The sequence below is a fragment of the Patagioenas fasciata genome, chromosome 11 (assembly GCF_037038585.1).
Source record: "Patagioenas fasciata isolate bPatFas1 chromosome 11, bPatFas1.hap1, whole genome shotgun sequence".
NCBI lineage: Eukaryota > Metazoa > Chordata > Aves > Columbiformes > Columbidae > Patagioenas > Patagioenas fasciata.
Genome location: NC_092530.1, coordinates 18,568,524 through 18,584,160, shown reverse-complemented (window position 1 = coordinate 18,584,160; position 15,637 = coordinate 18,568,524). Strand labels below are relative to the sequence as shown.

The following is a 15,637-nucleotide window of genomic DNA, read 5'->3' as shown; positions in this document are numbered from 1 at the left end:
CCCGCCGCCTCTGCCCCGGGCAGCACCTCCCGGAACCCCAGCCGGGCTCCGACAAGGGCTGGGGCAAGCCGGTGTTGCTCCTGAACGGGTGTCCGGGCCCGGCCGGGGAGGGGCGTGGGCGCCTTGTCAGCGGCGGCCGGGCCGGGCCGGTGTGAGAGTCCGTCGGGCGCGGCAGCTGCGCTGCTTCGGCACCGCTGGCTGCTGTTGTCCGCCTCGGCCGGTCTCACACGCAACCGACACCAACTGGCGCTCGTCCCCCGCCCCGCCAGCCCCTGCCGTGTTTCTCCCCGGGCGCTGCGGGATCCGGCACAGCCGCGCACCGCATGGAGGAACCCACCGGGAGCCGTACCCCGGCCGGTTACGCTGCGCGTAAAGTTCCGTTTGACCCGCTGGTCTCCAGTGACACCGCGGTGAGAAACGGAGTTCAGTCCTGGGTTTGGTGTTTTGGTACCTACGGTAACACAAAGGAAGTCGCAGTTCAAAGCGATTTTGAAAAACAAGAATTGTATTTCCTGCTATAACTGGAATTTTAGAGGCTGTAGTTATATGGTTAATCACTCTTTATCGAATCTACGTAGTAGTGAAGCTGTTTTAATGTCAGGTAATCATGCTTGCAGGACAAGTACGGAGAACATTGGCAGGAAAATGGTGTGTTTGGCCATGTGGTGCGGCATATTGTATAGATACACCTGCCTATGCCAGGTGCTAGATAAAAAACCCCACACCTTGTGATGTGTGTTTGTTTTATTTAAGACCAGTTGTGTTGACCACTTCAATCTGCACATTCCCATCAATTTTCATTATATGAAAGTATCACACTAGTTTTGTAAGCATTTGTGCTAAACGTAGCCTAGGGAGAAAATGACATGTGCTACCATAGAATAGAAGCAGTTGTTTTAGAAGAAGTTGTCCGAGTTTTTTTGTTTGCAGTTTTGCACAGATCTAGAAATGTTCATGAGATGTATACGTACACACATTTGCAAATACTCTAAAAATATAGGGCACTTCTCACACTGTTTGTTGCAGAATTTGAAATTTCTGAGGATGCCCTATTACTGATCCTATTGGTCTCCTCACAAAGCTTAAGAGAGAGGATGAAGGAATTAATTTCCCATTTCTTATTTACAGAAGTATCTGGGCTCCCAGGCTTAGACTGTGTAAGCTAAGCAGGTATTAAAGGACAAGCACTGCCTATGGGCTTTGAATGGACAGGGCAAAATACAGAAGAAAGGATATAATGTGACTTTTGTAAGACTTGTTTAAAGAGGATGCTTCAGGAAGTCCAGGTGAACTTAAAATTAAACTGAAAAACTAATTAAAGGACCTTAACTCTTAATAATATACACTTTAAATTAAAAATTAGGGCTAATTTTGTGAAGTTTATGTGTCCATGTGTAGGCAATCCTTAAGCTTATAGACAAAGTCAGATATATACCTGGAAACAGAAGCTGGCCATCAGACCCTTCAGTTGTCTTTGATCCTTATGATACTAAGACACTTTGCATCTGCCAAAATTTGGCTTCTTTCTCTAGGGTTCTTGAATCTTTAAAACAAAATCAAAACAAAACCAAAACCAAAACCAAAACAAAACAAAAAAAGTTCAACACCTAACTGTTGTTCCCAGACAAGCCCTTTAATTAGAAGAAGGCAGCTAATTGAATAACTGCTGGTTTCTGTAATTCTTTTTCCCATTGCTTAAGTCAGATAATAATCCAAAGTATAGCACAACTTGCCATCAAATAATTCGAAGAAAGACAGGACAACTGGAGCACTTAAAATTTCAGTTATTCAATGCTTCAGAGCAGTTAGAAAAAATTAGCATTTGTGCTCAAAGTTTTCCCACTGGACTCAAGCTCGCTGACATAGACTTCTTGTTTTCCAAACTTCCAGGCAAGAAAATCTCACACTATAAAACAACAAAACCTTAACAAACAAAAAAGAAAAAAAAGAAAACTGCTTTCTTGTAGCCTTGAGGTCGACAGTTGTCTCCATTGCAAAACTATAGTCTCGACAACCCCTCAGTGTGTTATTTTATAACCATTGTCCTGAAAACCACTATGAGTCAAAGCCTATTCAAGCGAGGGAAAGTGATATAACCGCTGGTTACCAGTAGCAAAGCAAGGACAATCTCTCTATCAGGGACACGCCACCAGTATTTACATAGTTACATAGCAGACACTTAAAGAGGTAAGTCATGGTATAAAGGGAGGGTTTCTAGCAGCACATGAATTCAAGATAGGGGAAGGAAAGAGATGATAATAGAAAAAGTAATCAGTGTTTGTGCTCTGAAAGGAACTTGCACAGTCTCTCTTTACAGTGTGTGAAAGCATCCGCAGGGGTAGCTGACAGTCTGACCTCTCAGGACTGAAATGAGTCTCAAAAAAGCACTATGAAATATACTTCTGGGAATTCTCTTACACCAACAGGGATGTGGCTGAAACATTTTAAGAGAAAAGGGCCAGCTGTGCTTGTGAGCTACTCCTGTGGTGGAAGCTACATGCTTATGAGGGTTCAGAACACAGACCTTGGTCCGAAGCCAGGAAACAGTTAAGACCTTATTATGGATGGCCTATGGGCAACAGCTCTGTGACTTCTCGGGAGAAACCAGCTGGCTCTGCCTCTGCTAGTTCCTGGTGCGTGTGGCGTTTGGTCAATGTTAGTGCTTTGTGGGGTGTGACAGGTACAGAACGAGCCGTACAATCACTAACAGCAAAATATTTTAAAGCCCAGCTACTAATGTACTGTTCACTACAAGTCAAACAAATACAAAATATTTGATTCTGACATCCGGCTTGGCTCTGCAAAGACTGTTTTAGCAAAACCAGCTGTGTAAATTTGATGTACATGCTCAATCTAGATATGCTGGAGTGGGTATTTTTATACAACATCCTAAAAGTGTGGAGTTTTCATACATTCATACATATTCATGGATTTGGAGCAACAGTAGGTCATGAGGTGTACCTGATTAGAAAGGAAAAATGAAAAGCAACCCCCTACCTACCTGCATTGTTCAGGAGATGAAGAATGGATTTATCCTTCACTTAAACAGAAGTAGTTAAAGCCAGGAGGTGACTCACTCTGCAAAAACACATCTCCCTTGTGTGATTTTTCTACAAAGGGAGCTTTAATTTTTTTCCTTTTAATGACAATGAGCACAATACTGATCTCCTTCCAGCAGTTAATGGCTGGCATAACAGGCAATATGAAAGCATGACTACATTCTTCAGCCTTCTGGAACTATAATCTGCATCATATTTTAAGACCACAAAAATAACTAGCAAACCTGTTTCTTTCCTCTTTCAAACACAACTAACCCAAGTGTGAATTTCCGACCTACTAGTCATGCCGACAAAGCTTCTCTACTAGAAGCAGGGATGTGAGAAGTCATGTAACAACTACAGTCACAGATGGCCTTGTACTTCCGAGTGCTCTGCACACCCTGTGGTAGTCCATAGGCAAGAACAGATTTGGGTTGATGGCCCATGGAGTTGAGCCAATTTAAAAAAACTTAAAAAAAGAGGGAGACCTGACCATTACGCCAGGAAGGTGCCATGACTGATGGTTAGAGAACAGGACGTGAATTTTCCTACACAAACATCTGTGGGAGTGTAAAAGGCCTCCTGAATCCACGATTTTATTTCAGTGTTTTTCTGCAGGGAGTGAGGAAGATAAAGGCAAGTTCTACAATCTCAAAAAAAGAAATGAAAGAGAGAAGTATGGGTGGTACTACTGAGATAGAAACCCTGACAGCAGCTACAATAAGCCAATGCTTAAAAATGGTAGTGGCAGTTGCTTTTTAAACTGTCTTTGACAGCCAGATAAGTCCAATAGTACCAGGGCCCGTGGCCTGTGCCATCTTTGGACCATTGCTAACAGCCTCCATACCTTTGCTGCTGGGGGAACATTCAGGCAATGAATGAGGAATGCATCCCTTCTTGGCAAAAACCTTAGGGACATACTTGTGGTCCCATGGTGTTAAATGAGACTTAAAACATATGTTTCAAGCCAAGGGAGTTCTTCCAAGGTTTATTCATGGGGTGAAGGAGTAACTGAGAATATTTCAGTTGCAAGGGACCTACAAGGATCATCTAAATCCAACTGCCTGGCCAATTCAGGGAACTTCAGCTTATGCTTAACTCTTTTCTTGACTCGGGGGCTTGGATATCCTGATAGCCGTGACTTTCAACCCAGACGCTGTACACAGCCTCTTCATGCTGCGGTCTGACTCGCACTATTAACAATATACAGCTGTAGTGGTCTACAAGACTGCAAACTCCTGCTGTTCGCTGTTATGGCAGTGCCAGAGGTATCTGCCCAGTAGTAAGTCAGATGATGCCATTCACATCAAACACGTAGGAAACACATGAAACAAGAGGCAGGCATGCCCAGTTAGAAATCTATGAGATCACTGCTATTTAGCCCATTCAAATCAACCAGATAAAGACTTAGATTGCACCTCTCCACTTCTGCAACTCCATGGAATTAGTTCTGGAAGCTCAGTCGACACTTCCTTCTTGATCCACAGACTTCCAATTTTCTTCAAAATTAGCCTTTAAATACCTGTAGCTATACCTGAGTTACTTAGTGAGAAGTCAAACAATGTTACTTATGCAAAACTCAAGAGCATATTTGTCATACTTGAGTACAGGAGTGGGTTTTTTATGTTATTTTTTTATTTGAGATATTGCAGAGCTTTCTTATGATACACATTGAGGTGGCTTCCGGTAGCAGGCTTTCAAAAATAATTAGAGTGATGAATCATAATCAGAAATAAATGACTCTTATATCTATTAAGATGGTTATTTAAAAAATGTTTTGATGAATCATGCAAAAATGCTCACAAACAGCATTATACTTTTTCATGGATGTATTTCTTGTTTTTCTCAAATCTTTTGAAAAGAGCTTGTGCTTTTAACACTTGAATAAAAAAAATATTTACAGCAGACATCATAAATGTTACACTGCAGTTCAGACAGGCAAAGTAATGAGGATCCTCTGCTTTGCCATTCACAGCACATGCTGAGGGTCTCAGCTCTGTTCTAAAACCTCCCAATAGAGAAGTGCTCAGTCCTGGATCTTCAGTACGCTCCTTTTTTCCAAATCATTCATTTCCTTCAGTATAAGGGCAACATTGTACCTCAGTTCTTGAAACTTCGCAACTGGCACCTGAAACAGAATATTGAGGTCAGAAAATATGAAGCATCTTAGGAACTCTGACTAGGGCATACCTATGAATGGGGAACATTACACAGTGTCAGTCCCATCTTTCTTTAAATACTTTTTTTTTAGGCTTAAGATAAAATATTTGAGGTTAATAATTCAAATAAATCATCTGGGTGAAAAAGAAGAGCACAGTGGGGGAAAAAAGGGAAATAACAGCTACACAGTGTATTTTCTGTGCTGCCTGATGTAAGAAAGAAGTGCTCCAGAAAGTAAACTGATGGCTGCTGTGGTGAAGTAACAGAGTCATGGATTGGAAGGAAAGATAAGGACACCTGGAAGGTTGTGGAGCCTATGGAATTCTCAAGCAACAAATTCCAGATGTTCTACTTGTCCAAACTTGCAGGAGAAAGGAATAGAGCCTCAAAGCAAAAGGCTTGGCAGCAACCTCAAGACAAAAGCGGACTGGGCACTGTCTATACATAGAAGGCAAATGAATTTGATTAAATATACAAAACATTTTCAACTGTGTAGGAGACCAATGGATGTCCCTTTACCATTTCAAGCCTGAGAAGCCAAATGCATGGAGGTCTCTTATCTGTTAAGACGGAGAGCCACATCTGAGCACAGGCACAGACTGGGTGACACAGCCCAACACCAGTGCAGTGCACTGACACGTGCTCACATGAGTATGAACACCAGCCTCGTTAGTCCCAGGCTGCTCTGCAGGGCACTGCCTAATTTGCTCCTTTGACTCCACTGAAGACATGCAGTTCTTTTGACAGAGTTCCTTGTCATCCTTTTGCCTACTGTAGCACAGATACCAATTATGTGAGAGGAATCCAACACCTGATTTGCATTTTCCATATGCATCAGAAACACCTAAAGAGCATCATGTCCTTCTCACTTTTGACATATATACAAGAAGGCTTGAAATGCTGCCATTCCCATTGCTTTTTAAAAAATCTTCATTGTCAGATATTGCACCACTATTAAAAAAAAAAACAAGCCAAACCCAAGACACCAAAGAGTGTAACTTCTCCCTGTGTCGTACACATTTTAAAACCGTTCATAATGGAATTAACTTCCGGACTTCCCATCTAATGTGAGCCCTGTTAGTTAGCAGGACATCTTGAATGTGTCCGAATGAAAGGAGACTGAAGAAGCGAGGGCTATATTTGCTTGCATATGGTGCCTTGAACCAAAACACAGGTTTATCCCACAGAGCTATTAACTGCAGGAAGGCCACTCATCAGATACAGAAAACATGTTTATAGCCAGATCTTTGGCATTCAGATCTAACCAGCAGCAAAGAGCTCATTCTAAGAGAAGCACATTGTTTGCTGTCAGATATCTGTACTTCTTCATGTACTGGACAGGCACACCAAGACATCTCCAATGCAGAATAGCAAAGGGTCTTCCACAGACTTAGAACAAAAAACCTGAACCAAAACAACCAGGAACAATGTCACCAAGACCAAGACTTGACATTATATACCAGGAAATAAAGCTCCAAATCTAAACAGTAAAGAATATACTTTCTTCTTTTTTATTTTTTTCTCACAAGTGAAACTTAACCTGTTGTAAAGGATTAACCTGAAGCCCATGGCATCATTTAAGCTCTGTGGAAGACCTCAAACACAGCACACAGGATGCTTTGAGCTGGACCATCCAGAGAGTGATGATTTTGATTTCTGTGAAGTGACAGCCTCAACACTTGGCAGCATAGCACAGAATCTGTGCCCTCCCCACGAGCTGCCTTCTTCCGAGGCATTGTAACAGTAACATCAGTCCACTTTCAACCCATGGGCCTTTGGTGCTTCCTCCAGACTACTACTAACACATGAACTGAAGCCAAAGTCTTTACAGAGTTCAAATGCAACGCCTGCTGTGCGCTGAATTCCTGTATGCACCACCATGTTATTTATAGAACAAACAGGACTCCTTTTCAAAGGTTAAAAATATGGAAGAGTTTATGCCATCTTCCAGCAAGCCTTTACGTACAGTGTCATAAATACTGCCATTCACTAATTCTGAGGTAAAAAGCAAAGAGGTTTTTTGTTTTTTTTTTTTTTAACTTTCTTTCGAGCAGCAAGAACTGTACTGAAGAAAAAGAATGAAACTACCCGTGCCACAGAAGTGGATGTTACCATTCTCTACCAAGTACAGGCGGTTTGAAAGTGTATCATACATTATATAAACTACTCCAGTCATTTTTCTGCCCTCAAGAGCCACCATCGGGTCTGAAGGTTACAGTTGATAACAAAACCATAATTTTAAATCAAACCAGATATTATGCAACAGTCCTTTTCAGTAATTGATATTCTTCTAACAAATGAGGTTTCAGCAAAGTGTGTGTAGTAACAAGGTATGAAATTATTTTGGTTGGCATATATTGCATGCGGCTACACTGAAAATGAAGGATTTCAAAGCAAACCAACCAACAATAATGTATTTTCCACAAAAGCTTTAATATTTTAAATAGTAATTCAACTTTCTCAAAAGAACTTGAAGTGGTTTATTTTTTATGTATTATGGCAATCAGACTTACTTCAAAGCGATGAGCTGTCCCATCTGAAAGCTTCATCATCATTAGAATGGATGGTTGAAGTGCACGCGCCAGTGAACTGAAATTGTTTACGTTATTAGTATTGCAACAATAGATATCAGCAGTGTCATGAGTACAGCATTGTACATTAACAATTTAAGATGTTCATGCAGACTTTACATAGAACATGGTAACTTCAGTCATACAGTCCTGTACCTGGCTGGCTGGCAACTCATGCACATAGGAGTCCTGTCCAATTTACCTCAGTCTTTAGACTAAAAAAGTTTTTAATAGTTTAGTAACTGCAAGTTTAGGAGCATTTTCATTTTATGTAATAACTAGTTTAGTGGAACTATGGTAGGGATAAGAGCTGACCAAGTACTGCTAGTAATAATGCACAGTTTTCTTATGCAGTTAACCATGTTGCATTAATCCTTTCCATCCCTTCATACTTTCAACTGCCATCTCATTTAGGGAATCAAGCTCTTCCAGGCTTTATTCTAAATTTGTGGGTTGTTATTTGATGACCTAAAGAGGGGAAACGAGTAATTTTTGTGCAGCTTCCATCAACTGATATTGCCACAGCCAGCTCAGTTACTGACAGGCATTACAGCCAGAAGCCGTAGCTCTTCGCAGAAGCTGTTGCTGGATGATTAACAAGAAATCCCAGGGAGGGTTGAATGGAAAGGAAAATAAGAGGAAGGAAACCAGAAAAGGATAATGTACTGCTCCTATGTTGTTTGAAAAACAAAACATAGGATTTACCTGCAGCTTACAAGCATTGTGCTTGAAGATGTTTATCTGTACATTTTGCTCTCTTATAGGTACAGATGTTTTCTGCATAGTGATACCTGTGTGGTGCTTACAGCACTGCTCACCTGAGAGTCACATGAACTTGTAGCCATTACAATTTTCATTTAGGAGCCTTTTTTGTTGGTTTCAGGAGGACTATCCCTGATCATCCGTGGGCCTCTCAACTATGGCAGCAAAGAGATGGCACTCTCCCTTGGATGCAGGTATTTGTGAATGCAATATGAAGTCACTCATGTCAACAATTTATGCTACTGACAAATACTGGATCATTTCTTTCACCCTGGTCCATCTTGGTTAGACCTAGAGAAAGACCAGGAACAGCACAGACAACAAGTTTCTGTTTCTCTCTGGCTCTAGCCAAAGATCTACCCCACAGCTGCCTCTGCTGTGGCAGATGGCAAGAAGCTGTTCACTGCAAGGCGCAGACGGGATGATCACAAAGGTCTTGTGAAAGAAACTAGGGAGTAGATCACTGACCAATTGCATATCTGTGGCAGCGTAAAGGTGCTGTTCTGAAGCCTCTCTTTGTAGAATCTACAGCAGATGTCCAGGTGATGGAAAGTCCTTTTATTTAACATGTACAACATACAAATGATAGTCTACTTGAGAAGTTGAATAGGTTCTTTCCCTCCCCTGATCCACTGAAACCAAGAGCCTGTCTGGCTGTGTGAGGCTCAATCCATCTAATTTATTTCATCATCTCTGAGGAAATGTAGAGTGGTATCAGCTCCATTAAGTTTTAAAATATTGAAACTCAAACTTTGAGTAAAATGTTTTTAGCACAGAGGTTTTAGAGATCAGAACAACTAAGGAGCCTAAAAAGTCTCATTACTAGAAGATGAAGGCAGCAGCCTGTTGGCAGGTCCATGTTAACAGCAGTAACCTGTATATAAACTGACTTCTACACCGTTCAGAAAATCCCCTCTGCATCTTGCCATTGTGCTACTTGCCAATCCCTAACAGCAAGATACATTTTAACACCACTAACATTTTTAAGCAGCACAAGAGGTCAGTTGAACCCTGGGAAAAATAATTGCTAGGGTCTTGCAGGATTCTCTTTTATACCTTGTGGAAATAGCTACGTCCACTCTCCACTTGAAGTCCTGGACACTTGGCAGCCTACTTCTTTGTACCAGAGCTGTGCCTTCGGAAGCAGGACGCCTACAGAGTCAATCAGAAATGGGAGACTGAAATGCAAATTCATAAACAGAAACAACAATCTAAACAGAAAATATGATTTCTCAGAACAAACCTGTCCAGAACTTGTTTCTCTTCTACATCTGTCCTCATTTAGAGAGGTCTAAATGAGTGGAGGTTTTGTGTGTTTAAGTCAGCTGTGCTCAGATTACCCACTTTTCCTATGCTTAACTATGGTCCATGTTAAAAAAAAAAAACAGAGACCAAGTGACTCTGTCTAATTCTAGTAAACTGATGTCACTATAAAATTTAGTAGGAGTCATTGTGGTGGCTGGCATATCTATTATTTCAATTATATGCAACTGTGAGGCATAGAAAGGCATCTGCAAGTATATTGTTACCTTCATGCAGATCCAAGAGAAACAAGCAAGAAGGAACGAGACAGATAACTTGAGCAAAAATGCTGGAATGAGGTCACTGTGCTCCTTCAGCAGAAAGTAACCATTATTAGGGAGCAGCAATGTTTTAAAATATAGTAATATTAGGGTGTACTTTGAAGCATACTTAAAAAAAACCAACAACCACACAGTGGTTCTTGCTAATCCAACATAATTTACAAACTCTTACGTTCCTTACATAATGTTCACTGCCAACCCCAGCACAACCTTCACCAATTTTGTCTTGTCTAATGTGTAAGAAGCCAAGGACTTATTACTCATATTGCAGGAAGAATCAGGCCAATCTACCCTCAGCTTATTTCTGTGAGGAAATACAGTTGACTGCAATTAAACTTCATATGGTTGACAATCTTTAAAATTTTAACAGCATCTTAAGCTCTAGGTAAATAAACAAGCCAAATCTGATACAAACACCTAACAACCACCCATTTTTAGATATATATTCAGAAATATTTTCAGAATGAAGTCACTCAGCTGGTCCATTTGGGAGCTAGTCTGGACTTGGTGTTACCACATTTTTTTTGCTAAGCATCCCATGTCTCTGGAAGTTGTCTACTCCAGTACTCCCGCTAAGGGCAGGATAAGGGACCTTACATCCTTTATCCATGATGCTAGACGTAATCTAATTACTGACATTACATCAGCAAGGAATCCTCTCTGAACAAATCAAGGACTCTAGGAATGACAGACTAACATCCCTACTCAGATTCTTGTGTGCAAGTTAGCTGGTGCCTTTAGAAACTGCCCAGAAAGATTAATCATTTGATAAGGTACACAGGGTTGACAGGCTGAGATCCACCAATACCCTTACATTTAGCAAAGGCAAAATAAAAAAGAATTTATCCTTTTTTTTTTTTTTCTTTTTTGGGGGGTGGTGGTTTCAGACGTGACACACATTCCTAGTAGTAAAGGATTGAGCAGAAAAAGCAATCAGCTGGTTCTTACTGTCAGCTACTGGATAGGAAGTAGGTCCCCACAGCTGGGTGCAACCATGAGGAGCTGGAGTCTAGAATGGTCATTAGCGGGATTAAACAACAAGAACAGGCCTTTTCCTCAGTGGCAAGACGCTGCCAGAGAATTGCTTAATGGTAGGGAATAGACTTCCTTAGCTTATTGAATTATTTGGTATACTACTTCTTATAGAACTTGATTAGAAACTGCTTATATAGGATTCACTTAGCATAAATAAGCTTGCTAAGCATAACTTCTGCAAGCTGTGAACTTTTGAACTTTCTGCTTCGTTAAGAAAAAAAAGGCCACGGAGTCTTCAAGCTAGAAAATAAGGGGAGCTGTGTCCCTGAAGACAAGTAAAGGAACACAAGGGCATCTAAAAGATGACAAAACAGAATAATGTTTTGGTTATTGCCAATAATTTCTTTTTCTACAGCTGCAGGTGCAAAATAGCAACTGAAGGTCAAGACTTCAATTGACAGTCCACTGGACAAAAATGGAGAGATCCAATGAAGAATGGGGAGACTCCAGACTCTAGTTTTGCAGTTGGCCCGGACTGACGCACAGTGGGTGAGGTCTTGGATTGTGGGGGTATAATTGTCTATAAGGTTTCTTCCACTGACGGTCCCTCTTCAGGAGGCACCAGCTTGAGCTGCTCTACACTGTACTTTGCAAAAAAATTATTTAAGAAGAATTTCTGGAATCTGTGCTTGAGTCTCCGGTACGGGAAACTTAGGGAAAAGAAACTTCATTAACACTTAATTTGGGGAGTGCCTAAAAATAGCCACACTGCTACCGGTTCCTTAAGACATGCTAACTCCCATCAATGGAAGATAGTCCATCCAGTGCAGCACCAGCATTTTGGGGGCAGAAAGAGTAGAGAAAACAGGAAGATATCCTAGTTTGCAGTGGCGGGAAAGGTCAGCAACACCTGAACACTGAAGCTTCTGAATGCTGTTAAAACTATGGCACTTCTGTGGCCAAACCACAAAGCTTTAGTTCTGGTCAGGACTGCACTTCAGTACTGTTCCCTCAGAAAGAGTCACAGCGTCTATAACCTAGTTTAAGCTTCTGTCAGCACCTTCTCAGCTTGGACAAGATCGCAACTGCAATAATCCTGTTAGGATGATATAATGTGCAGAATGGCAAACATACATAGAGAGATTATACAGGGCATTAATCAAGCCACTGATTTCTAAAAGGAATAGCAAAATGGAGCAGAAAAGCCTCAATGGATCCAAAACCTATAGACTATAATTACATTCCATAAACACTGTGCCAACAGATGCATTATACTGTCACCACATAGTGCAGAAGTTAGAACAAGTAAAGCACCATGGAGCAGCTACAAACCATCCAAATTATATGTGGAAAGGATGATAGACCTGGTGACGTGAACATCATCTGCCAAAGGATGCAACAGAAGAGCACTCGGAAATGAAAGATTAGATAATTTGGAGCAGCAGCTGACTTAACAATATCAAAACTAAAGACAAATTCTGGATGGTTCCCTATGTACATAACAAGACATGCCTAGCAGGCCAGTGAACAGGGAGAATGAATAAATTGGTAGAATATGTGTGAAATGTCAACAGCACACAGAATGCACCCCCCCCGGTAGAAACTAAAGCTGCACTATTTAAAAAAAATGCAATACATTTATTAAAAACATTCAGAGAGGGAAAAGTTAGGGTTGCCTTTTCCCTTAAAAATGTTTTTATTTCATGCAGTTATTTGATGGCGTCAGTGTGGAAAGTTTTTCTTTCCTCTTAGTCTCTACAGTGTTATGGAACTGTAGCGACACAGAAATACAAATGTCTATTTTCCAGTATTTCAGAGCTGCTGTTTAGTGAACAAAATTGCAAAAACAGGATAAGATGCCAGGAAAAGTATTAAAAATGGATTTTTCTGAGTTATGTAGCTCATAGTGAATTTCTGATCAGATGCTAATAACTTCTCTTACCTCACAATCATTTATATTTACAACTCAATAAGCATATGTATGATTCAGTGTTACATTTAAGATTATAAAAGAAGATCTCTCTAGAAATCAAATCTGAGGTGCTCTTCTTTGGTCTCAAAACACAGAGCAAGATTATACTGGATAATCACAGCTTTCAAAATCAGAAAAAGCTAAATTTTCCTGCATCGTGATTTCACAGTAGAAAACAGACAATCATGCATGCTTCAAATGACATCTAAATTTATCTTCTTTCTCCACTGCAAACAATATTTCCACTTTGCAAGCATGAATTTTGCATTCTTAACACCTATAATTCAAACAGAAGAGGAAAGAAAAGATGAGAAGGCTGAATTTATTTTTACTCCAAGAACCTTTAGCTTTAAGCCAAGATCTTAACCAAGGAAATGAAAAATATTTTTAACTTTGGCAGCAGCCTTCAGCCCCTGTGAGGGTGACTGAAATACCACAACTATGATTACAAGGATTCCATGCAAAGTATCTGGAGCAGTGCTGGGTTAGTGATGCTACATGCTGAGTGGGAAAAGGGGGAAAGTTTTGCGTATGCTAGAAGTTCAAGCAATTTCTAGATGCAGAATAAGTTAAATATGGTTGAGCAGAGAACCATCTAGAAAAAAGGAACCCCTAGAATGGACAAGAGAGGCTGTTCAATCGGTTCTTGATTTAGTCCTTCCTCTGGAGCTACTGAGGTATACTGCTTAGAAAACAAATTACAGCTGGCAGAGCACTTCGTCTCTTATACACGTCATCACGTCACTCAGTGTGAATTCCCAATTCAGCTGTACATTAAGGTTTGATTAAATACTTTCTGAGAAAGCTTCCACACACCACAGCACGCAGAAGGCATATGTTGCCCCTCAACAAAGCAAGTCTTTTGGTTTTGCTCTAACTTGCAATGATAATGATTTTAAAAATGCTTGATTCTGCAATGCATTTTTCACCTGTAGGTATTGATGTACCTTACAGAGGCTACAGAACATTATAAAACCCAGTGGGTGATGATCACAGAAAAATTGAAAATTGGCATGAAAGCTACTTATTGCACATATAACATCATGTCCACCACGCATGGCTACGTTGAATCAAAATAAAGAGACAAATCTTGTTCTCATTAATTTAGATAATATTGCTGTTCCTTCAGTAGGCCTGAGATTTTTGTCAGCAGAGCTCTGTGCAACCCTGCTGGTTGCACAATGTGTGACACATGAGGACACTAACCTGTTACCAAAGACTACACTGGAAAAGTCCACGATGAAATCTTCTGGTATCCTTAAAAAGAAGAGCAATACAAAATAGTTAAGTGTTTTGTAACCATGAATATATGGCCTTAGCTACAAAAAAAAAAAAAAAAAAAAAAAAATTATAGAACACAAAAAATGAGTCAACATTTTCTATCTTCACTGCTCAAAATTGCCATCAACTCTTACGTAAGCACTTCAGTATTGGTTCAGTCTAGGCTCTCAAAAGGACAGCCTGTTTTTATATCAAGAACCCTAAAATCTGTATTCTGTCTTCCTGTCCTGCCTAATGTGGCAACAGTGAGTTTCGAAACAATGGCATATTTGCTTAACTTCTCTTGGTAAAGCCAAGCAAAGTTCTACTCATGGCTCTGACAAGTGCAGCAATGCTTTCAAAAATCCCAAACCTACAGATTTCATTTCACTTTCAACTTAAGTGTAATGAAAAGACAGAATGAATTGCTGCCTCAAAAGTAAAAACAGAGACCCTTGGAGCTAAGATTACTTACAAAAGGAGCAAATCCAACACGGGGAGAACAAGCCTCAATTTGATGGGGACCATGAGAACTGGCCAAAGAGACTGACACTCCAACCACCCTATGCCTCTCCTTTACTTTACCCTTCCTCTGACACTGTTGTTGCCTCACAAACCAGCTGCTGTTTTCAGTTCAATAGATCAGGCTGTGAATCACTAAGACTGCAGAGCAAACACGATCCATTCAGCTGCCTTTGCCACAGGGATGGTGACCTCCTACTGAGAGGCAGGTTGACAAATGGGAGAAGTAACTACGTCTTGCTGCCGCAGTTAAACCCAGCACACAACATGAATCAAGGCCCAGAGACATTACTCACCAGTGGCTTGTATTACATCAAAGAAAAATCAAAGCAAACAAGGAAGTTACTTGTCCTAAAGGGCTTACAGTGTCTAATGGTGGGAGAAAAAAAACCTCATCAACTCACACAGTGGGAAGATGAAACAGCAGTTATTAAAGCTTGAATTCTTAGTGGAAGAAGTGGGGTTAAACCACATTTTTAAATGGTGCTTGGATAAAACTGGATTAGTATTAGCAAGGTTGCTATCTGAGGCAAACTGGGAAGTGAGGAGGCATATGTACCACTTAACAAATCCTGATGATGACCAAATACCTTCTGTATGTAGTAGAATAGCTGGAGGCAGGGGTTGCAATACAATTATTATACCTATCACAATACTTGCTTGACTGTAAGAGCAAGTGTTATTAAAACAGAAGCATTAACGCTACCTTTGCGTTTGCATTATTTTTGCTATGCAGTTTATGATTTTGGTGAAAATTCTGTTCCTGGTGCAAGCAGCTCACACGAGGCCAGTCAT

At 40.6% G+C, this 15,637-nt stretch overlaps 1 protein-coding gene and 1 long non-coding RNA gene across 2 annotated transcripts in view; one reads left to right on the top strand and one right to left on the bottom strand.

The window, feature by feature from the left end:
- Positions 1-28: 28 nt before the first annotated feature.
- LOC139828849 (uncharacterized) lies at positions 29-13,986 on the top strand. The gene is made up of 3 exons (XR_011740890.1): positions 29-410; positions 8,652-8,724; positions 11,504-13,986. It is a non-coding gene; the product is annotated as an uncharacterized lncRNA (long non-coding RNA).
- The window catches only part of COMMD5 (COMM domain containing 5), an 18,217-nt gene continuing 7,231 nt past the window's right edge, over positions 4,652-15,637 (bottom strand). Inside the window, exons 4-7 of the mRNA XM_065846443.2 lie at positions 14,267-14,317; positions 9,587-9,682; positions 7,712-7,787; positions 4,652-5,166 (exon numbers count right to left, since the gene is read on the bottom strand). Coding sequence (XP_065702515.1) covers positions 5,065-5,166; positions 7,712-7,787; positions 9,587-9,682; positions 14,267-14,317 — 325 coding nt within the window. The 3' untranslated portion in view covers positions 4,652-5,064. The remainder of the gene's footprint in view (positions 5,167-7,711; positions 7,788-9,586; positions 9,683-14,266; positions 14,318-15,637) is intronic.